Source organism: Aquarana catesbeiana, linkage group LG06 (assembly GCF_042186555.1).
Source record: "Aquarana catesbeiana isolate 2022-GZ linkage group LG06, ASM4218655v1, whole genome shotgun sequence".
Lineage (NCBI taxonomy): Eukaryota > Metazoa > Chordata > Amphibia > Anura > Ranidae > Aquarana > Aquarana catesbeiana.
This window is the reverse complement of record NC_133329.1, coordinates 63,025,847-63,049,487: the sequence shown is the minus strand read 5'-3', so window position 1 is coordinate 63,049,487 and position 23,641 is coordinate 63,025,847. Positions and strand designations below refer to the sequence as shown.

The window sequence follows — 23,641 nt, the reverse complement described above, 5'->3', positions numbered from 1 at the left end:
TGGGACAGGTGAGAGGGCTCACTGCCCACTCTTTGCTTACGGATAGCAGAGACTGAGTCATTGGAAGCAGGATACTTAGTACATAGTCTCAAAACTGGCAAGCAGTCACTTCAAGTGCTAAGAGGTCTTCTGTAGTGCAAAACAACAAGGACAACGGTAATTCCAAAAACTGGGTGGATGCTGCCTACCTCAGACAGGGTGGTCCAACTGACACTACAAAAACAAAATAAAATTTTTTATAGTCTCAACACTGCATGCTGGTTTACTAAGACTGTTGTTAAGTGCACCAGTGCTAGTTAAGGGCCCCAACTATAGCCTGCAAAAGAACACAGTAAAAGACTACTCACATACTGTAAAGCTATTCTATCAGCCCCTATCTACTACTCTTTTAAAGGGTACTTCCATCCAGTTAACCTAGGCCTAGCATAGTCACCCTTAATGCACCTTGGTAGTATAGTCTCCTGAATGCAGTAATGGTGACCTTGCTACTGTTTATGCTGTTTATGCTGATCCTGGTGCAAAGTGTTATCCTATATCGACTTCTGACTACTGATCTTACCATATGTTGAGTTTTACTATTACTATTGCTAACTCACGTTCATGCCTTTATTGTTATCCTTCGTTCCTCCGTTATCAATCATCCTGTGTGACAATATATCGAGACTTGCTTTTCCTAAGCTGTTATCTGCTTTCTGACAGGGCATCATTATTGGCTACTGATATTGCAAAAAAAGGTATTTCCATGATATTGCAAGCTTTGTTTACTTAGTTTGTTCACTATGTTCACTTTGTTCATTAGTGTGTCAGATGGGCTGAAGTCCTTGAGGTGGTTGAGGCAAAGAACAGAGGAACCATCCTTTCCAATGGCTCCTGCAGGGGTAGCACCACAACTAGATAGATAGATAGATAGATAGATAGATAGATAGATAGATAGATAGATAGATAGATAGATAGATAGATAGATAGATAGATAAACAATGGATGGATGGAGATAGACATACCCGTCAATGTTAGAGTCCTGATAAATGGACTATACGATGTTTCATGTTCCACCACACACGAGATATTTTTTGGTCTTTTCTGGTTTCCAAGAATCAAGAAATGGTCCCCATCATTGTAGGTGCCATCTGCATTCTTTCTGGAAGGCTCAATCCTCTTCCCTTCTAATAACCAATTAATTTTCGAAGTGTCAGGGTAAAAGCTCTTCAATTCACACACAACTATCTCCTTATCACCATCATGAGATGAGAAAAGTATGATCTCAGGCTCCACTGTATGGAAGCAAGCAGACAAATTGAATTAATGCTGGTTAAAAAAATATTTGCACAAAAATATGCACTTACCACAGTCTACTTAGGGATTTGTTATAGTTAGATTTTTGATCTACAATACCAGGATTACCTTTTGGGTAAAGACAGATATCTAGGTGTTGACAAGCAAAATTTTATGCAACACAATCTCTCTCGGGAATTCAATAAAGCCTGAACAACATATTTTTTGGTGGTAGTTTCATTAAGAACTACTTGCACCTAATTCAGGCAAGCATTTGCGCTAGTGTCTGTAACATTACCAACAAGTTCAGTAAATTCAGATAGTTCTTAATACCGCTGCTTTAAGAAACTGTAGCTATGGCAATGACAAGTTCTTAAAGAATTACCGCTAATTCTCAGATTAGGAAACAGGCAGTAATTAAGACCAAATCTAAGCTGGCCTACAGGAGGTACCCCAGTACTCAGAGCAGGTCATGCCTGTGCCATAGCTCCCAACTGTCTCTGATTTCGGGGGACTGTCCCTGATTTGGAGCAATGTCCCTCTTTCCCCCTTGTTTGTCCCTCATTTTGGACTGACCTATATAGTTGTACATAAAATGCACTTTTTATCTTTCAAAAAGTGTTTCCCAGTGCTAAACCTTTCATCCAAATTCTAAATTGCTGCATTTGTAAATTTTAAAAGCCAATATAAAGGAATAGTAGCAGTAAAAAAAAGCCCTTGTGGATTTAATTAACCTTTTATTTTTTGTTAATTCTCCTTTAATAGGGTGTGGCAGGAGGCATGTCCCATGCCTACAAACGTTTGCTAATAGGTGTCCCTCATTCCCATCTCAAAATATTGGGAGGTATGCTGTGCTAGGAAGCTGTCATGTCCTGTAGGTGACCCTGCACAGGGCTGTATCCCTGGCTGAAACGTAAATGAAAACAAAGGGGTCGGGGATACAGCTGATGTCATTACCTGAATATTGGTGATGCCCATATTTGGGAAATAACTCATCACTGAGTGGGCGGAGCCTGATGGGGAAGTAGAAGACTACCTCTCCATGAGGTCCCCTTCACTTTTGATTGGCAGCACACAGCAGTGGGCAGATTCAAAATCTGCTGTTATCACTGAGAGTGAAAGACAATCACAATTTTTGTGTTGACACCAGAACAGGAATAGAGAGGAAATCTTGCAATGGGGATTTCTTCTTACTTCCTGTTTTTGCTATGGGGCAGGAAGTGAAGTCTCCCTGATGGGACACAGATGGCAAAAATAAAGCTGACAGGGGTTATAACTCTTCCTTACTCTATTCACACAAAGTTTTGCCTATAGTTTTACTTTATTCTAGCCATGCTAAACACATTTCTTGCATTCAGTCTGTAGGCTAATCAAAAAAACTAACAGATTCCTCCATCCACACAAATAGCATGGATGGATGAATTCCCCCCCCCCCCCCGGACTATTGTATTCTGAGGGGTAATAGAGCCAACAATCAAAATACCCAAAAAGTGCCTGCAGGTGATTGGCTGCAGGTGCTGTTTGGCCAACAATTTTTGGCCCAGCTTCTTTTGTCTTTCCTCTGAATCAGCCAAAAATTGAGTACTGTCTGTGATACTTTTTTTATTTGCACTAACATACAATTTTTCAGGACAAGCTTTCGGGGTATGTCTCCTTCTTCAAGGTCCAAGCAGTACTAATTCACAAATTTAATTCACAAAATACGGCTACAATCAAATCAACTCTGAATCAGCCAAAATGTTATCAATGTATGGTCAGCGTAATACTATCTGTCTTCCAGGAGATTATCAAAATCATTTCAACTCAATCTTTTTCCTAGTCTTTCCCCCCTACCGGCACCTAATTTTAAAAAATATGTATAGGTATGTACAGCGGGTAAAATAAGTATTGAACACGTCACCATTTTCACCACATGTCAGTAACAACCCAGGCAATCCATACATACAAAGACATCAAAACAAATAAGTTTAGAAATTAAATTATGTGTAATAAAATGGACTGACACAGGGAAAAGGTATTGAACACGCTAACTGAAATCTATTTAATCCTTTTTTTTATTAATGACAGCTTCAAGACACCTCCTGTATGGAGAAACTAGTCACATGTGTTGCTCAAATCTTGAAGGTTCTGGTGGGCTTCTTCTATGAACTCTGATCTTTAGTTCTTTCCATAGATTTTCTATTGGATTCAAGTCAGGTGATTGGCTGGTCTATTCTAGCAGCTTTATTTTCTTTCTTTGAAACCAATTGAGCGTTTTCTTGGCTCTGTGTTTGGGATCATTGTCTTGCTCAAATGTCCATCCTCATTTCATCTTTATTATCTTAATCATCTTAATCATCCTGGTAGATGGCAGCAGATTTTTATCAAGAATGTCTTGGTACATTTTAACATTCATCCTTCCTTCAATGATATGAAGTTTGCTGGTACTGTGTGCTAAAAAACAGCCCCACACCATGATGTTCCCACCTCCAAACCTCACTGTTGGTATGGGGGTGTTTTTGGGGTGATGTGCAGTGCCATTTAATCTCCAAACATGGTGTGTATTATGGCATCCAAAGAGTTGCATTTTGAGTGCATTACTTATTGTTTTCTTTGAAACAATTATACCTGCTAATTCTAGGTCTTTCTGTAGCTCTCCACAAGTGGCCCTAGGTTCTTGGACAACTTTTCTGATAATTCTTTTCACTCCTCTGTCAGAAATCTGGTGAGGAGCACCTGGTCGTGGCTGGTTTATGGTGAAATCATGTTCTTTCCACTTCTGGATTATGGCCCCAGTAGTGCTCGCTGGAACATTTAGAAGTTTAGAAATCCTTCTGTAACCAAAAGATGATGACTCATTTCAATGAATATGTGGTTGCCATCATCCCAGAAAATAAGAAACCTCTGTGATTTTGTGGGCAACAAGAAAAAGTTGAAAAAGAAATTGTATGTAATATAAAAAACATTTCATTTATTTTACAAAATAGAAAACATTTCTAAAAGGTTTTTTGGAATTTAGACACACATATAGTTATATACGTATATATACGTATGTTACACTAATATCCCTGATGAAGTTTGTATTTATGATTACATGTTGAAACGTGTTGGATGATCCGCCGGTTCCATCACCACCAGTTTTCCTGGAGGTTTCTGAATCTTTGAGCGGACAGTATCACTCTTTAAACCCATCATGTTTTTAATGCTTGAATATATATGTGTGTCTAAGTTCCAAAGAACCTTTTAGAAATGTTTTCTATTTTGTAAAATAAATGACATTTTTTTATATTACATACAATTTCTTTTTCAACTTTTTCTTGTTGCCCAAAAAATCCCAACACAGAGGTTTCTTATTTTCTCCTTCTGTAACCAATGCCATGAAAAAGGTTGTGAAGGTCTTCAGACCTTAAAGTGGGGTTCCACCCAAAAAAAAAACTACATGAAAAATACTAAAAAAAAATACAAAAAAAATTTGGATATTTTTTTTTTTACTTACCTCTAAATGCCTTTTGCTAGGGGGTCCCTCGTAGTCTGCCTCTTCCTGGGCTGGTGACATCACTTCCCCCTCGGCACAGGAAGGGCTCAGCTCTGCTCCCTCCCTCCTGTCAATCATCTGGGACCCATTACAGGTCCCAGGTGACTGAGCGGCCAATCATGGCGTGCGGCGCTGCTCGCGCATGCGCAGTGGGTGCCAGGCTGTGAAGCCACAGCCCGGCGCCCACAGTTGCAATGCCGGCGCCGCCGAACGGAGGGGGAGACGAGCGGGACTTCGATCCCCTGCATCGCTGGACCCTGGGACAGGTAAGTGTCCAATTAAAAGTCAGCAGCTGCAGTATTTGTAGCTGCTGACTTTTAATTTTTTTTTTTTTTGACTGGACCTCCTCTTTAAGGTTGTAAAGGTCTTGCTTTTACCGATCATTAAATGTTTCTTGTGTGACAACTTGGTAATGAGACAGCTTTTTATAGACCATCAGTTGAGACTAAACCAGCTTATATTAATTTGCACTGGCAAGGGGCAGGACTGCTTTCTAATTACTGATAGATTTCAGCTGGTGTCTTGGCTTTCCTTGTCTTTTTCGCACCTCCCTTTCTCCATGTGTTCAAAACTTGTTCCCTGTGCCATTCCATTTTATTACACATAACTTAATTTCTGAACTTATTTGTTTTGGTTTCTTTGTATGTATAGATTGCATGGGTTGTTAATGACATGTGGTGAAAATTTCATGTCAAAAGCACCTATTTACCTAGAAAAATGGTGACATGTTCAATACTTATTTTACCCGCTGTATATAGTTGAGGGGGTCTTATTTTAGGCATCGCCTGGTTATGTGGTTATATGATGAGCGGGGTCCCTCCACTTCTTCTGTAACATTTGTGATGGGCAGTCCTCAGTCTATGAATCATTCCACTGTGAGTCCGCATGAGGTTACATGATGACAAGCCCACAAGGGGTGTGTCCATGACAGCCTGGGAATTGATTTGATCACATTGGTAATCATTCAATTCAGAATAGGACTGGTGACAATTGTAGCAGGAAGACATGAAGGTCAGTGCTGGATCATGAAGAGGGTGAGTAGTCCTTTCAAAGTGGTTGTAAACCTCAGATAAGATATTTGAATAAAGAAAATATTTCTATATAGTTCACTTGCCTCTCTTCAAAGCATTAAGCGAAATTTCTCTCTGCTATCTAGTTGGGAGCTCAAGCACCCAACCTATGATTGACAGCAGCGGCTCTGTTCCTGTGTGCTGTGTGAAGGGGTGTGTTTCTTCCCTCCAGTCAGCTCTGTGAGCTCTTGTACAGTGTGAAACTCCAGCCCCCTGTCCCCGGCTTTGTGAAAACTCATTTTCATCTCTGACTTTTACAAGGGTGTACAGGACAAATGGCTGAAATTAAACAGGTACAACTTATGTAGAAGGCTTTGTTTCATCTCTGTTAATATATTATTGTGCCAATTAATGCCATCATCCCTGTTGAATAGAAGAGAATAGAAAGAGAGATATTGAACTGTGCAGACCAAAATGAGGAGCAAAAATTTGTATAAAACCATCAATGAAGAAAAATTGACGAAACGCGTCGGTACATGAAGACCCTCTGTATCAGCATTGATCCTTGATGTATATCTAACACACATTATCTGTACTAGCACTATCATTGTTTTTTATGTACTGAGACATACATGTCTGTATGAACTCTTCACTTCCTGTGCTTGAGTGACAACACCCACTTGTCATACTTTATGGAGGAGAAACACTGTCAGGACTGGGACAGGACTACAGAATATCTCTTCATATTCTCATCTCCATAACTTGATGGGAAATATTCTGTAGTTTACAGAGATACTGCAACCTGGAAAAATGTAAATATTTATTTCCCTTTCCCTTCTTACTGGTATAGTGCAAAAAAAGCATACTTACATTTGGTGATCCAGTGGTGTTCTCCAGGGATCCACCGATTTGCCACAGCACACCTTGTCCTGTGCCACCATCTTCTTTTGTTGTCACCAGGGGGTACTTCTATCTCTTCCATGTTTTGCCCTGTGATGACATACATGTGCCACGTTGTGTCATCAGGGGGTGGCTGCAAAAGCCATGAACAAATGACCAGCTCCCCTGATGAAGCGGCATGGCACATGTGCCGTAGAGTACCCTACAGCCTCCTGAGAACCATGACATTGGTATCCCTGTGGGCTGTGGGCTGTGGGCACTGTACACATCATTCTGGCCTAGGCCAGAAATAAAGAAGTATGAGGAGGGGTCCCCAAAAAGATATTTGACCCCCTAAAAAACATAAATGAATACCCAATTCTATCAGAGGAGGGGGGCAGGAGGATATTGATATAAAGTTGATGGGAAGGGTAGAGTTCTACTTTAATACCCCTTTGTCATTTCCAATGAATCTAATAATATGTTTGATATTCCATTCTCCAGTGATAAAGTTAAAAAGTCAAAAGCCAAAAAGTTTTCTTGACTTCATTCTGAGTCATACAGTGCCTTGCAAAAGTATTCACCCCCCTTGGCTTTTTACCTATTTTGTTACATTACAGGCTTTAGTTCAATGTTTTTTTAATCTGAATTATATGTGATGGATCAGAACACAATAGTCTAAGTTGGTGATGTAAAATTAGAAAAATATATACATAAAACTATTTTTCAGAAATATAAAAATTATAATTGGCATGTGTGTATATATTCACCCCCTTTGTTATGAAGCCCATAAAAAGCTCTGGTGCAACCAATTACCTTCAGAAGTCACATAATTAGTGAGATGATGTCCACCTGTGTGCAATCTAAGTGTCACATGATCTGTCAATACAAATTCCCTCCAAGATGGGACTTTGAAGGACCATGAACACTCAGAAAATGAAAATTACATGTAAAACAGTACATGTGTACTGTTTTACATATAATTTTCATTTTTTGAGTGTTGTTGAGAAGTACAAGTCAGTTCTAAAAAAATATCCAAATCTTTGATAATCCCTAGGAGCACCATCAAATCTATCATAACCAAATGGAAAGAACATGGCACAACAGCAAACCTGCCAAGAGATGGCCGCACACCAAAGCTCACAGACTGGGCAAGGAGGGCATTAATCAGAGAGGCAGCACAGAGACCTAAGATAACCCTGGAGGAGCTGCAGAGATACACAGCAGAGACTGGAGTATCTGTACATAGGACGACAATAAGCCGTACGCTCCATAGATTTGGGCTTTATGGCAGAGTGGCCAGAAGAATGCCATTACTTTCAGCAAAAAACAAAATGGCATGTTTTGAGTTTGCGAAAAGGCATGTGGGAGACTCCCAAAATGTATGGAGGAAGGTGCTCTGGTCTGATGAGACTAAAATTTTACTTTTTGGCCATCAAAGAAAATGCTATGTCTGGCGCAAACACATCACATCACCCAAAGAGCACCATCCCCATAGTGAAACATGGTGGTGGCAGCATCATGCTGTGGGGATGTTTTTCAGCAGTCGGGACTGGGAAACTGGTCAGAGTTGAGGGAAAGATGGATGGTGCTAAATACAAGGATATTCTTGAGCAAAACCTGTACCACTCTGTGTGTGATTTGAGGCTAGGACAGAGGTTCACCTTCCAGCAGGACAATGACCCCAAACACAGTGCTAAAGCAACACTTTGGTTTAAGGGGAAACATGTACATGTGTTGGAATGGCCTACTCAAAGCCCAGACCTCAATCCAATAGAAAATCTGTGGTCAGACTTAGATTGCTGTTCACAAGTGCAAACCATCCAACTTAAAGGAGCTGGAGCAGTTTTGCAAGGAGGAATGGGCAAAAATCCCAGTGGTAAGATGTGGCAAGCTCATAGAGACTTATCCAAAGCGACTTGGAGCTGTGATAGCCGCAAAAGGTGGCTCTACAAAGTATTGACTTTAGGGGGGTGAATAGTTATGCACATTGACTTTTTCTGTTATTTTGTCCTATTTGTTGTTTGCTTCACAATAAAAAAAAAAACATCTTCAAAGTTGTGGGCATGTTCTGTAAATTAAATGATGCAAATCCTCAAACAATCCATGTTAATTCCAGGTTGTGAGGCAACAAAACATGAAAAATGCCAAGGGGAGGGTGAATACTTTTGCAAAGCACTGTACTTGCATTTGTTTACATGAAAAAGTACTTGGTGTTACCTCCATACTGCACGGTGAAGTTATCTTGGATGAGTTCTGGCAGAGACACATGATCCACCTGGCAGGTGATGATTGGATGGTCCTGGCTCTGTGTGGGGGAAATGATTAGTGAGCTGTTCACTCTGTAAGTCCCATCCGCATCCTTCTGAAATGGTCCTAACTCCGATCCTTCCAGGGTCTGACCATTCCTTAACCAGGTTGCTGAAATCTCCTTTGGATAGAAGTTTGTGATCAGACACAACAATTGGTTTTTGCCGCTCCTGGACAGAGCCTTCTTCATCAGTGTCACCTCTGGAGTAGCTAGAGGGTTAAAAGTGACATTAAATTGTGACGAGGGGAACCCCCATCTCTCAGTGTTCCTGGACAAACAACAGCAAGACCTCTGTGTTTCTGTTACTTACTGAGCTAAATTCAAACCACAAAAACATTAAATGATTTCCATACACAATCATTGGGCATGCTGCAATGCCAGACTTCACCAGCAGGTGCAGGTAGAATCTGTTCTTGGAGCTGACTGCCTTCAGAAAACCTAGGATTTACAGATGAGGATATCACTCTGGGTTTGATTTATAAAGAAATTGCATTGTACTTATATAGCACCTAATGATTTCAAATGGAAAATGCTGCGTTCGACCACTAGGTGGAGCTAAATATTATAGAAATTTTCTTAGCACCATCTAGTGGCCAAATGCATAATTTTTATTTTAAACTAATGATTTATATTTGCACAGCACGGGATGTAGCCTAATTACATTTGCTTTTCCCAATTTGCACAGAATTAAAGTAGAATGCAATTCCATTTGGACAAATGGATATGCAATAAATTTTTTTATACATCACTTCTCTGTGTTGGCAACAGGAAATTTTCAAGTTCCAAGGAAACCAGTTTAACAAAACACAGGTACAGTACTTTATGTGGAAGAATGAGCAAATTATTCTGTAAAAACTACACCTCTGTAAAAACTATAATATTTCACACTACATTTAAAATAATTAAATGCAAACCATTCTATTCTCTCACTATAGGTTTCCTTTAACCTTTAAATATCCCCATCACTGGCTGGCTGTAAATTTAACCTCCCCTCATCATTGATGGTCAGTGGCTGTCTGTAAATATAACCCCCTGCCCCCAGCATTGATGGTCAGTGGCTGGCTGTAAATATAGCATCTTCCCCAGCACTGGTGGTCACTGGCTGATTTGAGAAACAATATAAACCTCATGCTCCTGTGCCAATCTATCTCTCTAGTTCGCACCGCTGCCACTCTGCATGTCACAATCAGCCACAATGGGGCACCATTTAAGTGGTGGTACCGCTGCAGTCCACAATATCCCCTTCCTGGGTATCAACTTGAAAGTGGTAAACCTTGCACAAGAACAGGACACCCAGGAACAGTCCAAGCAGGTTTGTACTGCATTTTTATTCAGTAAAGCAGCAATCAAACACCATTCAATGCAGGATGACTTTGTACATCAAGTCCATAGCATAAAACAAACAAAACATCTGCTCATCTAAGCCACTAACTGGGTACCCACTAACGGTCCCCAAAACAGGCAGCCCATGTACGCTGGTAATTTTTTGTCAGCAGTCGGCCTTTTCACTCAGCAGCAGGATTTTACAGCAGAGAGGGAACCTGAGCATCTGTCGATTGACTTATATAAAGACCTGTGCACAACTGCGACTTATAACAAAGTCTGGCTACCAGGTATGATATGGATCTAGGAATGGGGGCATTTTCCTCCCCAAAGCTATACAAAGCCCTGGGCTCCAGGACCCAGAACAGAACTTATGAAGATACTGAGAAAACAACAAGATTGCTTTCTCCATATCAGTCATCAACTCTGGAGCCCCTCTCCATGCTTAGGAGAGAACCCTAGGTGACACATATACACCATCCACAATCTTCCCAGCGCATTTAACCTGGCTTTTTTTTTTTTAAATGATAGAAGCAAAATTAGGTATCTGCATTTGCCTGGAGTTCTGCTTCAAAAAACAGTTAGCTTACCTTGAATGTCTACCTGGATCTCCTTCATCCCTTTCATAGGGCTATAGATGATTAAACACTTGTAGTTCCCCTGGTCAGCGATGGTCACATTGTTAATGGTCAATGAAGCATTGCCCCGCTTGGCCTCCTTCTCATCGATGGACATCCTCGGAGAGACAAATTTCTCCTTGTTGTCATACCTTACTAATTCTTTTTCTCCATACTGCCACAAGATCGCCAGGAACTGGGGGTTTATGGGAGGACTGTCCACTGTGAATGAGCAGGGGACCAGAGTGGTGGATCCGATCAAAGCATTATGAATTCCAGGTGCCAAAACATCCAGAGCTGAACCTGAACCAAAAATTTGACAATGTGCAAATGAAAAGTGGACATGAAAACAATCTGAGCAATATAGAAAATTCAACAACAAATGCAAAAAGTGAAGAGATATTTCCCTGTGTCTGAATTTTGTTTTTAGGAATATCATTAGTAGGAAAGAAGCCCATCTCAGATCAAGTCGAAAAAAAACTACATTCCAAAGGCAACTGTCCTGGAGCTGAAGTCTTGCCAGTAGGTTGCAATCCTCCTAGTTAGTTTTTCAGAGATAGAGCAATCCATTTTTTGTTTAAGTGACAGCTCCAACCTTGGATCTCAAATGGTTTTCATAGTTCAACAGGTCCAACTACCCTGATAGGCTTATTGCAGGTGGAACACACTGTACCAATAATGTTACTGTAGGGGAGTGTTGGATGTACATAGAGAGACCTTTGTTGTAGTTTCCATAGACACCACAAGAGGCCTCTGTTCGGTGGTAATGTGAGTGTTTGCATATTGGGTAGCTACTGGGATAGAGGTCCTTAAAACTGGTACACCACACTTTGGTTGTTTGACAACCGTGCCCTATCACTCATTAGTGACCCTAGATAAATACGGTATGTAGCACTACCCCCGTAGGAGCCGCTGGTTAGGATGGGTCATCTGTTTTTTGTCTCAACCTATTTAAGAACTTAAGCCCATATGTCACACTAGGATAGATACAAAAAGCATGCAATATCACAGAAAGTCACTGACTGCAATACCTGATACACAGTAGGGATAGTATAGTAATGAAAAGTAAAATATATATATAATGACCTGATATGGTTGGTAACATAGCAGGCATAGTATTGGATTAACAATGGTAATTACGCAATTCACCATACAAGGTGAGTAGAATAAGTAATAAGAACTAGGCATAACATAACATTTGGTGTCCAGACCAGCATAAACTGTAGCAAAGTCACCTATAGGGCAGCAGTGAGCAGTAATAAAGATTGATTTATTGAACACAGGAACTATACTGCCAATGTGGATTGCAACTATGCTAGGCCTAGACTGACTTGATGTGTACTGTCCAAAGAAATTAAGGAAATGGGAGAAGGAAACAAAGGGGACTCGCAGGATGGTTTTATGGGAAGGACAGTCCTTTATGCTGTTCTTCTGCCAGCTATTGATGGGGCCCTTTAGGAAGCATTGGTACACTTAACTACAGTTTTAATAAAGCATCATTCAGTGTGGGTGCAGTAAAGATGCAGCAAAAGTACAATATAGGTGCAGTATACTTAATGTCCTGCCTCCAGTAACTCAGTCCCTGCTATCAGTGTGAACAATTTGCAGTGCCCTCTCACCAGTCCCTGCAGTGCAGCTGTGAATTCTCGCTGTAAGAACAGGAGTCCACTCCAGAAATTCAACCATGGGTAGTAGACGGTGAGAGGATGCTCAGGACTCCTCGCAGTAACAGTGCAGATGTGGTCACTGTGGCCTGTGCTGTGTGGCCTCTGGTGTCACCACTGGTCTGGCCTTTCAGCAGTCTGGTCAATATGCAGCAAATGTGCTTTTATCGGTTCCCTTGGCACCAAGAGGAAGAACCTAGCTTTCTCAGAAGGGCAGCTCCACTCCTTCTTGCTTCAGTGTCTCTTGGGAATTATAATGCAAAGGGGTCATAAGCTCCACAAAACGGCTTACTTGCTGGACTCAAATATCCATGATCCTTAGCGTTCTGCACAGGCATCCATAGGCTTTTCTGACTATGGTTCTCCCTCTACAGACTGGAAGGGGTAGCGCAAAAACATTCAGTATAACACTGAAAATGAAACTAAACTGATTATGGGAAATGTCTCCTTCTCAATGTTTCTGTAGTCCAACAACTGGCTACAAAAATATAATCAGGATTTATAGGAAGGGATAGTAACCAGCTGTCAAAATACTTTTGGAAGTATTGCACCATCTTTTTACCTTGGGTTTTCCAGGAGTGACCATGTAGCCAGGAGCCTTACATGAGCTTCCCCATGTGGAGGAGAAGAGTATGGACTTTTCATATCTGGGGAGGTAAGACAGATCATATTCCACCCACGGAGGAATGTTCTGACTATTTCCTACCCACTGCTAAAGCAAGGATCTCTCCTCTCTTCTCAATCCTGTATTTTGAGAACCACTGTAATATTAAAGTATTGTGCGGTCATTACCCAGTATGGCCGATTGTTCACTTATCGTTCCTCAGTACATGCTATTTCTAAATAGCCTGGTGTGGACTCTAAATTTTGGACTCAAATTTTTTTTTTAATCAAAGCAGGCTTAAGTAAGCCGGGCCTTATCCAGGGCTCCCAGGGGTGAAGTTAGTGTGTGTCTACCCCATTAGATACAGAGTCCCTGCAGAATCCATGCTGTGGAACTGTGGGGTGCCATGAGGATGACTGACCAACATAAAAAAGTAAATTTTGCCCATGTATGTCACCGCCACACCTACACCACATTACTTTCCCACTCCTTAGCTGTAAAGCTCCTTGTAAATGTAATTAGAACCACTTACATGAACGATGCAGCAAAAGTAGAAATATTAATCTTGCAGATTCCATGCAGCTTTCTTTCCCAGCAGGTGAGCATCAAATGAACTATTGTCTCTGAAGTTGGAACATAAACATATATTTAATAATGTTGAAGTACTCAAGGTGGACAGAGTGACAAAATGATCTTATATTTGGTAGAACTTCAGCCAAAAGTGTTTTTTTGTTTAGCTACTTAGAATTACTCAACTCTGAAGTTGTCTTCTAAAATCCCCCTCCGCCTATGTAAACAAGGCAGACCATCGTTCTCTCACAGACAAAGAGAGATATCTGTGATTCCTACTAATCAGGAACACAGATCTCTCTCTCTGTCTAGTGCATCCATCACCCACATAGTTAGAAAACACTCCCAGGGAACACATTTAACCCTTTGATTGCCCCTGAGCACTGATCACTGTATTGGTGTTACTGGTCCCCAAAAAGTGTCACTTAGTGTTCAATTTGTGCGCCGCAATGTTGCAGTCCTGCAGTTGCAGTCCATTACTAGTAAAACTAATTTTTGGCCTAAACTGATGAAGAAATTTAATTTTTTTACATATTTTTATTGGATATGTTTTATAGCAGAAAGTAAAAAATATTTTGTTTATAGTGCAAAAAATAAAAACCACAGAGGTGATCAAATACCACCAAAAGAAAGCTCTATTTGTGGGGAAAAAAAGGACATCAATTTTATTTGGGTAGAACGCAACGTCCAGGGCCGTTTTTAAGGCAGGACAAAAGGGGCAGCTGCCCTGGGCCCTGTCAGTGTTGTGGGGCCCAAAGCAGCTGCCTCATACTTGCCAACTATCCCAGATTAAATTCCCTCGTCCCTTGAGGTTTTAGTCCCGTGCTGCATCCCAATATCTCAGTGTGAAGTGCTGCTACTAATGCTCTGCCCTTTTGTTGTGTACAGATGACTCACCTGCAGACCCTGTGTTTACATGTAAATGACTGGCATTCATATGTAAATAGCGGCGGCATTCATATGTAAATAGCGGCGTCCGGCGGCATTGATATGTATATCATGCCCCCCTGAGGTCATATCCACAGTAATCTCTAGCAGCCAATCAACAAGCGGAAATCATGTGCTGTAACCTCTAATAACTAATCAGTGAGCCGTAATGTGTGCTGTAACCTCTAGCAACCAGTCAGTGAGCGGTAATGAAGTTATACCGTCTACAAACTATGGGATAGATTTATGGAATTTTTTATTATTTTTTTTTTATTATTATTATTTTTTCTGTGATTTTTATTGAGACTGAGACATTGCGGCAGACAGATTGGACACTTTTGACACTATTTTGGGACCACTGACATTTATTCAGCGATCAGAGCTAAAAATAGCCACTGATTACTGTATTAATGTTACTGGCAGGGAAGGGGTTAACACTAGGGGCGATCAAGGGGTTAAGTGTGTTCCCTCTGTGTGTTCTAACTGTAGGGGGGGGTGGGCTCACTAGAACAAGACAGAGATCACTGTTCCCGATCACTGGGAGCAGTAGATCCCTGTCATGTCACTAGGCAGAACAGGGAAATGCCTTGTTTACATGGGCATCTCCCCGTTCTGCCTCTACTTGCCATGATCGCGGGCCATCGGCAGACACCGAGCCCGCGGGACCCGCAGGCACGCTCCCGAGGTGGGCGCGCGCCCGCTAGCCTGCGATGATGGAGGGACTTACAGGTACGCCCATTTGGGCACCCATGCCATTCTGTCTGCGTACAGTATCTCACAGAAGTGAGTACACCCCTCACATTTTTGTAAATATATTATTATATCTTTTCATGTGACAACACTGAAGAAATTACACTTTGCTACAGATTGTATAACAGTGTAAATTTGCTGTCAAAATAACTCAACACGCAGCCATTAAAGTCTAAACCGCTGGCAACAAAAGTGAGTACACCCCTATGTGAAAATGTCCAAATTGGGCCCAATTAGCTATTTTCCCTCCCCAGTGTCATGTGACTTGTTAGTGTTACAAGGTCTTAGGTGTGAATGGGGAGCAGGTATGTTAAATTTGGTGTTATCGCTCTCACTCTCTCATACTGGTCACTGGAAGTTCAACATGGCATCTCATGGAAGAGATCTCTCTGAGGATCTGAAAAAAAGAATTGTTGCTCTACACATAAAGATGGCCTAGGCTGTAAGAAGATTGCCAAGACCCTGAAACTGAGCTACAGCACGGTGGCCAAGACCATACAGCGGTTTAACAGGAATGGTTCCACTCAGAACAGGCCTCGCCATAGTCAACCAAAGAAGTTGAGTGCACGTGCTCAGCGTCATATCCAGAGGTTGTCTTTTGGAAATAGACATATGAGTGCTGCCAGCATTGCTGCAGAGGTTGAAGGGTGGGGGGGGGGTCAGCCTGTCAGTGCTTAGACCATATGGCGCACGCTGCATCAAATTGGTCTACATGGCCATAAGGAAGCCTCTTCTAAAGATGATGCACAAGAAAGCCCACAAACAGTTTGCTGGAGACAAGCAGACTAAGGACATGGATTACTGGAACCATATGTCCTGTGGTCTGATGAGACCAAGATAAACGTATTATTTGGTTCAGATGGTGTCAAGCGTGTGTGGCGGCAACCAGGTGAGGAGTACAAAGACAAGTGTGTCTTTCCTATAGTCAAGCATGGTCGTGGGAGTGTCATGGTCTGGGGCTCCATGAGTGCTGCTGACACTGGGGAGCTACAGTTCATTGAGGGAACCATGAATGCCAACATGTACTGTGACATACTGAAGCAGAGCTTGATCCCCTCCCTGTGGAATCTGGGCTGCAGGGCAGTATTCCAACATAACGACCCCAAACACACCTCCACTGCCTTAAGCTGGGGCTAAAGGTGAAGGACTGGCCAAGCATATCTCCAGTCCTAAACCCTATTGAGCATCTGTGGGGCATCCTCAAATGTAAGGTGGAGGAGCACAAGGTCTCTAACTTCCACCAGCTCTGTGATGTCATCATGGAGGAATGGAAGAGGACTCCAGTGGCAACCTGTGAAGCTCCGGTGAACTCCATTACCAAGAGGGTTCAGGCAGTGCTGGAAAATAATGGTGGTCACACAAAATATTGACACTTTGGGCCCAATTTGGACATTTTCACTTAGTGGTGTACTCACTTTTGTTGTAAGTGGTTTAGACATTAATGGCTGTGTGTTGACACTGTTATACAAGCTGTACACTCACTACTTTACATTGTAGCAAAGTGTCATTTCTTCAGTGTTGTCACATGAAAAGATATAATAAAATATTTACAAAAATGTGAGGGGTGTATTCACTTTCATGAGAGACTGTATATCGTCATGTAGCGGTCGGCAAGTGGTTAAAGGTGGTGCTCCTTTCGACTGCCTCAACAGAATTACCTTCTCTACTCTGCAACTGGTGCCCATTCTCTTGAAGGAAGGAAAATATCCTCCAGTTAGGTGAACAGAACCTCTATCACTACACTGCACCCCTTACAGGTTATTGGTTAATTAGATTTTTTGTGTAACCTACCTGAGTTCAATCAGCCACAAAACATGTCAAGAGGAAATAACCTTACCAGTGCCCTCAGGACAGGCACTATAAACTGGAGTATTGATACTGAGTGGTGATTGCATTGGGTCACATGGTCCCTTCCCTTTCACCCTTCTACCTTCACCAACACTATACAGAACTCAGCAGTGCCGGGACAAGGTCATCTTGAGCTCAGGGCAAACATGCCAAAACAAATGGAGCACTAATCTGCATGCCTACCCCCTAAGCATTTATTCCCTCTTCTCTCAGTACCCCCCTGATGAAATCCTCCTCCCAGCACAGATCTTTTCCCCCATCCCCCCAGCTCAAATCCTCTCATTCCGCATATGCTCCCAGTACAATCCCCCCCCCAAAAGAAAAAATCCCCCCTTCCTGGCACAAATCCTCTACCCCTTAAATTTCCCCTTTGAGCACAAATCCTCTCCCCGATCCTCCATCCTAGCATAAATCCTCCCCCCGAAAAACAAAATTCCCCTCCCAGCACAAATAATGCCCCCCAAACAACATCAACTAGCTCAAATCCCCCTCAACCAAAAAATCTCCCCAATCATATTACCTTTTCTAGCACAAACTCCCCAAATCCCCCCTCCTAGCACAAATCCTCTTCCCCATCTCTCCTCTCAACACAAATCCCCACTCCCAGAACACCTCCCCAAATTCCGCCTCCTAGAACAATTCCTACCTCCTGCCACCCCCCCAAATTCCTCCTGTCAACACAAATTTCCTTCCCCCAATCTCCTTATGGTGCCCCTATACCTCACATGATACCACAGTGTCCAGGGCAGCTGCCCTTCCTGCCCACCCCCTTGTCCTGGCCCTGGATCTCAGTAATCACTGGAGCTCACACTGTACCACCTGCAGGATATACTTTTCACAGTCCATCTGTGCCAGGGATCTCATAGAGAACCCTGCCTATCCCAATCGCAAGCACTTACCTCGCTCTCAACTTGTCAAAAAAGGAGCACTACCTTTTCTCTTCCTGTTCAACCACTCCATGCACATTTACTGCGGCAGGGCAGCTGCTCTGGGCAGAATCGGGTCTGTGGCGTGCACGTGCGCCACCGGCGACCTGCTTCCAATGTGATTGGACACAGCGGGAGCCAATCAGCGATGTACGCTGGGACACGCCAATCATTCGACAGGCAGAACGGCAATCTGCCTATATAAACAAGGCAGATCACCATTCAGTAACAAGGGAAGGCTGTGATCCTGTCTTCCTGCTAAGCAGGAACACGGATCTCTGCCTTCCCACAGTCCAAGCACCTCCCCCACAGTTAGCAAGCACCGCCTAGGGACACAGTTAACCCTTTGATTGCCCCCCCTGATGATAACCCCTTCCCTGCTAGTGTCATTAGTACAGTGACAGTGCAAAATTTTTTAGCAATGATCACTGTATTAGTCTCACTGGTCCCCAAAAAGTGTTGGTTGGCTTGCCTATTTGCAGGTCCCAGACATAAGGTGTTGACTCCAGGAACGGTTGGCAGTAGACTCCCGGATGGACTCACCTCCTTTTCTTTTCTATATTTCTCACTCTTTTTCTCTTTTTTCCATTTTTACCCCTTACCCTACCTATTTTTCACAAACGACCAGTAGTGGGAGTTACATTTCCCATAAAAGATTCCATACGACTAAAACTAAAACAATTGCAGAAGACTAAAATGGGACTAAAATTAAAATGCCATTTTAGTCCTAAGACTAAAACTAAATCGAAATTTGCTGCCAAAATTAACACTGTCGGCCACCAAGGTTGACCTCCCTTATTGGTGAAGCCTCGATTACATTTCCTCCCCCCCCCACTTCCCCACCCTTTAGTTCCTTATTTATTTGTATTGTTGAATGATTTGAGCATGGCAAGGATTGTTTGCTGCTCTATCTTGTGATGTTTCTAAAAAGAAAAAAAAATTTCAAAAAAACTATTGTAACAGAAAAGTGTCAGTTAAGTGTCTGATTTGTCCGCCGCAGTGTCGCAGTTCCGCTATAAGACGCTGATCACCACCATTAATGGTAAAAAAAAAAAAAAATCCAAAACTATATATTTCATCATTTTTAGACTCTAATAGACTATAACTTTTGCGCAAACCAATCAAAATACGCTTATTGTGATTTTTTTTTTTACCAATAAAATATTTTATTGGATATGTTTTATAGCAGAAAGTAAAAAATATATATATTTTTTTCAAAATTGTTGGTCTTTTTTTGTTTATAGTGCAAAAAATAAAAACCGCAGTGGTGATCAAATACCACCAAAAGAAAGCTCCATTTGTGGGGAAAAAATGACATACATTTTGTTTGGGTACAGTGTCACAGGCCCGCGCAATTGTCAGTTAAAGTAAGGCCAGTGCTATATTGCAAAAAATGGCCTAGTCATGAAGGGGGGGTAAACCTTCTGGAGCTGAAATGGTTAAGTATGTTCCAGTCTCTATCAAACCGGAAAAAAAAACTTATCACTCCTGACATCTCTTGGGGATTTCCTAGGCACACTCCACCAATGCCCATTGGAAAGCTCCACCACCCCATTTTAGTGAGATAGGTTGCTGCAGAAACCAGGGAAGCCCTCCCAAAATCAGTCCTACAGAGAAGCCCCAACACCTTGTTACATACATATGTAAGATATAGAAAACTGAGTACTGTCCGTGATACTCTTTTTATTTATTTATTTCTTTGCACTAACATACAATTTTTCAGGACAAGCTTTTGGGGTATGTCCCCTTCTTCAAGGTGGAGTAGAGCTTGGACCTTGAAGAAGAGGACACACCCTTAAAGCTTGTCCTGAAAAATTGTATGTTAGTTCAAAGAAAAAAAGTATCACGGACAGAACTCAATTTTCTCTGTCACAATTGCACTAATACGGCTACAATCACCTCAATTATATGTAAGATATAAACGAGCGAGCATATTGTGGGTATAGCAATCAAACCGCGTTCAACATGCTGGTGTAATCTGTGCAATCGGTTAAAAATTTTTTAAATATCATAAATAAATGATGAGGTGTGACCTGCATGTATATCACTGCACTCTAGACGAATAATTAAACAGTAAGAGCTTAAAAAACAACATTTGCATACCTAATACGAGTTTATAAAGAAAAGAGAGATTTTGAATACTTACACGTTCTGCTTCTTATTGTGAAAGTGAAAGGTGATATGTTCATACAGAGCCCGGACCAGACACACCTCATTCCTGTTGATATTGTTTAAACACTTGCTTATCGGGCACTTTCACCCCCTTCCTGCCTAGGCCAATTTTCAGCTTTCAGCGCTGTCACATTTTGAATGATAATTGTGCGGTCATGCAATGCTATACCCAGATTACATTTTTATATTTTTTTTCCCACAAATAGAGCTTTCTTTTGGTGGCATTTAATCACTGCTGGTATTTTTATTTTTTTCTAAAAAACGAAAAAAATACCAAAAATTTAGAAAAAAACCCCTAGTTTCATAGTTTGTTATAAAATTTTGAAAACAGGTAATTTTTCTCCTTCATTGATGGGCACTGATAGGCTGCACTGATAGGTGGCACTGATGGGCACTGATAAGCGGCACTGATGGGCACAGGTAGGTGACACTGGTAGGTAGCACTGATGAATGTACTGATGGGCATTGATTGGCAGCACTGGTGGGCAAAGGTAGGTGGCACTGTGGGCACTGGTAGAAGGCACTGGTAGTTGGCAATGGTGGGCACTGGCAGGTGGCACTGGTGGGCACCGATGAGGTAGCCGCGGCTCTCTGTGTGAGGGACTGATGTCCCTCTGACAGAAGTCAGTGATCGGCTTTTTCTTTCCCCCACGCTGATAGTGTGAGGGCAAAAAAAATACAGATTACCGGTCTTCTGTTTACATCACATGATCATCTGTCATTGGCTGACAGCTGATCACATGGTAAGGGGCCGGGATCAACCCCTTACTCTGATCTGTGATCAGCCAAGTCTCATAGACTCGCTGATCACAGAGCGCGCCACGTGTGGCCCGCAGGGAATGGCGCTGACAGCGCATGCTCAGGAGGACGTCCATGGGCACCCTCACCATGGCAAATTAAGGCCTGCTCTGTAGCTGTCTTTCGGCTATAGCATGGGTGGGAAGAAGTTAATTCAGATGAACATGTAGTGTTCATACCTGTTTTTCAAGTTTGCTAACCCTGTACTGCAGGAAATAAGGAAGTTGATTTGCTGACCCAATTTAAAAATGTTTGTTGCCCAGCTGTCTGACTTTAATACAGTTGCTGCTGTTACTGTGTCTGTGGATGTGATCCCATTGAAAAACAGACTAGGAGTTTGCTGATGCATTAATGCCCTTCCATTTGGTGACCTGTATGCCCGTTTGTATTTAATTTCTAACTACTGGGCTGAAAACATCTTGTGGATTATGGGAATCATTATGATTGTTTGTGGTTAGCCCCCCCCCCCCCCCCCCTTCATCTTGAGGATCCCCTGGTACTCTTTGTGCTTTCTCTTTTCATGCACTGTGGGGGTCACCCACAACCTATGGACTTATCATTTTTTACATAGTTACATAGTAGGTGAGGTTGAAAAAAGACACAAGTCCATCAAGTCCAACCTATATGTGTGATTATATGTCAGTATTACCTTATATATCCCTGTATGTTGTGGTCATTCAGGTGCTTATCTAATAGTTTCTTGAAACTATCAATGCTCCCCGCTGAGACCACCACCTGTGGAAGGGAATTCCACGTCCTTGTCGCTCTTACAGTAAAGAACCCTCTATGTAGTTTAAGGTTAAACCTCTTTTCTTCTCATTTTAATGAGTGGCCACAAGTCTTGTTGAACTCCCTTCCGTGAAAAGGTTTTATCCCTGCATCAAATTGGTCTGCATGGCTGTCGTCCCAGAAGGAAGCCTCTTCTAAAGAGGATGTATAAGAAAGCCTGAAAAAAGTGTGCTGAAGACAAGAAGACTAAGGACATGGATTACTGGAACCATGTCCTGTGGTCTGATGAGACCAAGATAAATTTATTTGGTTCAGATGATGTCAAGCGTGTGTGGTGGCAACCAGGTGAGGAGTACAAAGACAAGTGTGTCTTGCCTACAGTCAAGCATGGTGGTGGGAGTGTCATGGTCTGGGGATGCATGAGTGCTGCCAGCACTGGGGAGCTACAGTTCATTGAGGGAACCATGAATGCCAACATGTACTGTGACATACTGAAGCAGAGCATGATCCCCTCCCTTAAGAGACTGGGCCACAGGGCAGTATTCCAACATAATGACCACAAACACACCTCCAAAACGACCAGTGCCTTGCTAGTTCTGGTGAACTCCATACCCAAGAGGGTTAAGGCAGTGCTGGGAAATAATGGTGGCCACACAAAATATTGACAATTTGGGGCCAATTTGGACATTTTCACTTAGGGGTGTACTCACTTTTGTTGCCAGCGGTTTAGACATTAAGGGCTGTGTGTTGAGTTATTTTGAGGGGACAGCAAATTTACACTGTTAGGCCTCAAGCCCACGGACGTTTTTACAGTTGCTTTTATGAGCGTTTTTTGCAGCTTAAAAACGCCTCTCCATGTTAGCCTATGGCCTCATGCCCACCATGGCGTTTTCGAGCTGTAAATGGCATAGCCGTTTTTAAGCTGCAAAAAAAAAAAAAAACAGGACCAGTGCATTCTGAGGCTCCAGCGCTAGAGCTGTAAAAACGTCAGACACCAGCAAAAGGTGTTAAACGCGATTTAACGAGGCTTAAAGCTGTGTTAAGCCTCGTCCGGCTTTTCTGTCTCTATTTAAAATCAATGGTTAAAATCTATGGGAGCCCATTGATTTGAATAGAAGTCGCACCAGAAGTCGGATCAAGATGAAAATTAAAAAAAAAAAAATTTGCGTGAGGTTCCCCCCAAGACGCCACCAGACCCTTATCCGAGCACGCAGCCCGGCAGGTCAGGAAAGGGGGTGGGGACGAGCGAGCACCCCCCCTCCTGAACTGTACCAGGCCGCATGCCCTCAACATGGGGGGTGGGTGCTTTGTGGCGGGGCGGCACTGCGCCCCCCCACCCCAAAGCACCTTGCCCCCATGTTGATGAGGACAAGGGCCCCTTACCAACAACCCTGGCCATTGGTTGTCGGGGTCTGCGGGCGGGGGACTTATCGGAATCTGGGAGGCCACTTTAATAAGGGGGCCCCCAGATCCCGGCCTCCCACCCTACATGAATGAGTATGGGGTACATCGTACCCCTACCCATCCACCTGGAATAAAAAGTGTCAAAAATAAAACACACTACACAGATTTTTAAAGTAATTTATTAGGCAGCTATGGGGGTCTCTTCCGACTTTGGGGGTCTCTTCCGACTTCTCTGCTCTCTCCGTCCTCTTCTCCACGCTCTCCGGTTCTTCTCCCTCTGTCTTCTGCTCTTTTGCCCACTCTTTTGCTAGCTCTTGCCCGGT

General features: G+C 42.5%; 1 gene segment (V, D, J or C); it reads right to left on the bottom strand.

Annotated features, from left to right (window-relative positions):
• The window catches only part of LOC141148557 (Ig mu chain C region-like), a 70,924-nt gene extending 50,521 nt beyond the window's left edge, over positions 1–20,403 (bottom strand). The window contains 5 exon segments of the C gene segment in view: positions 1,002–1,271; positions 8,896–9,195; positions 10,900–11,229; positions 13,727–13,817; positions 20,362–20,403. Coding sequence covers positions 1,002–1,271; positions 8,896–9,195; positions 10,900–11,229; positions 13,727–13,772 — 946 coding nt within the window.
• Positions 20,404–23,641: the final 3,238 nt, after the last annotated feature.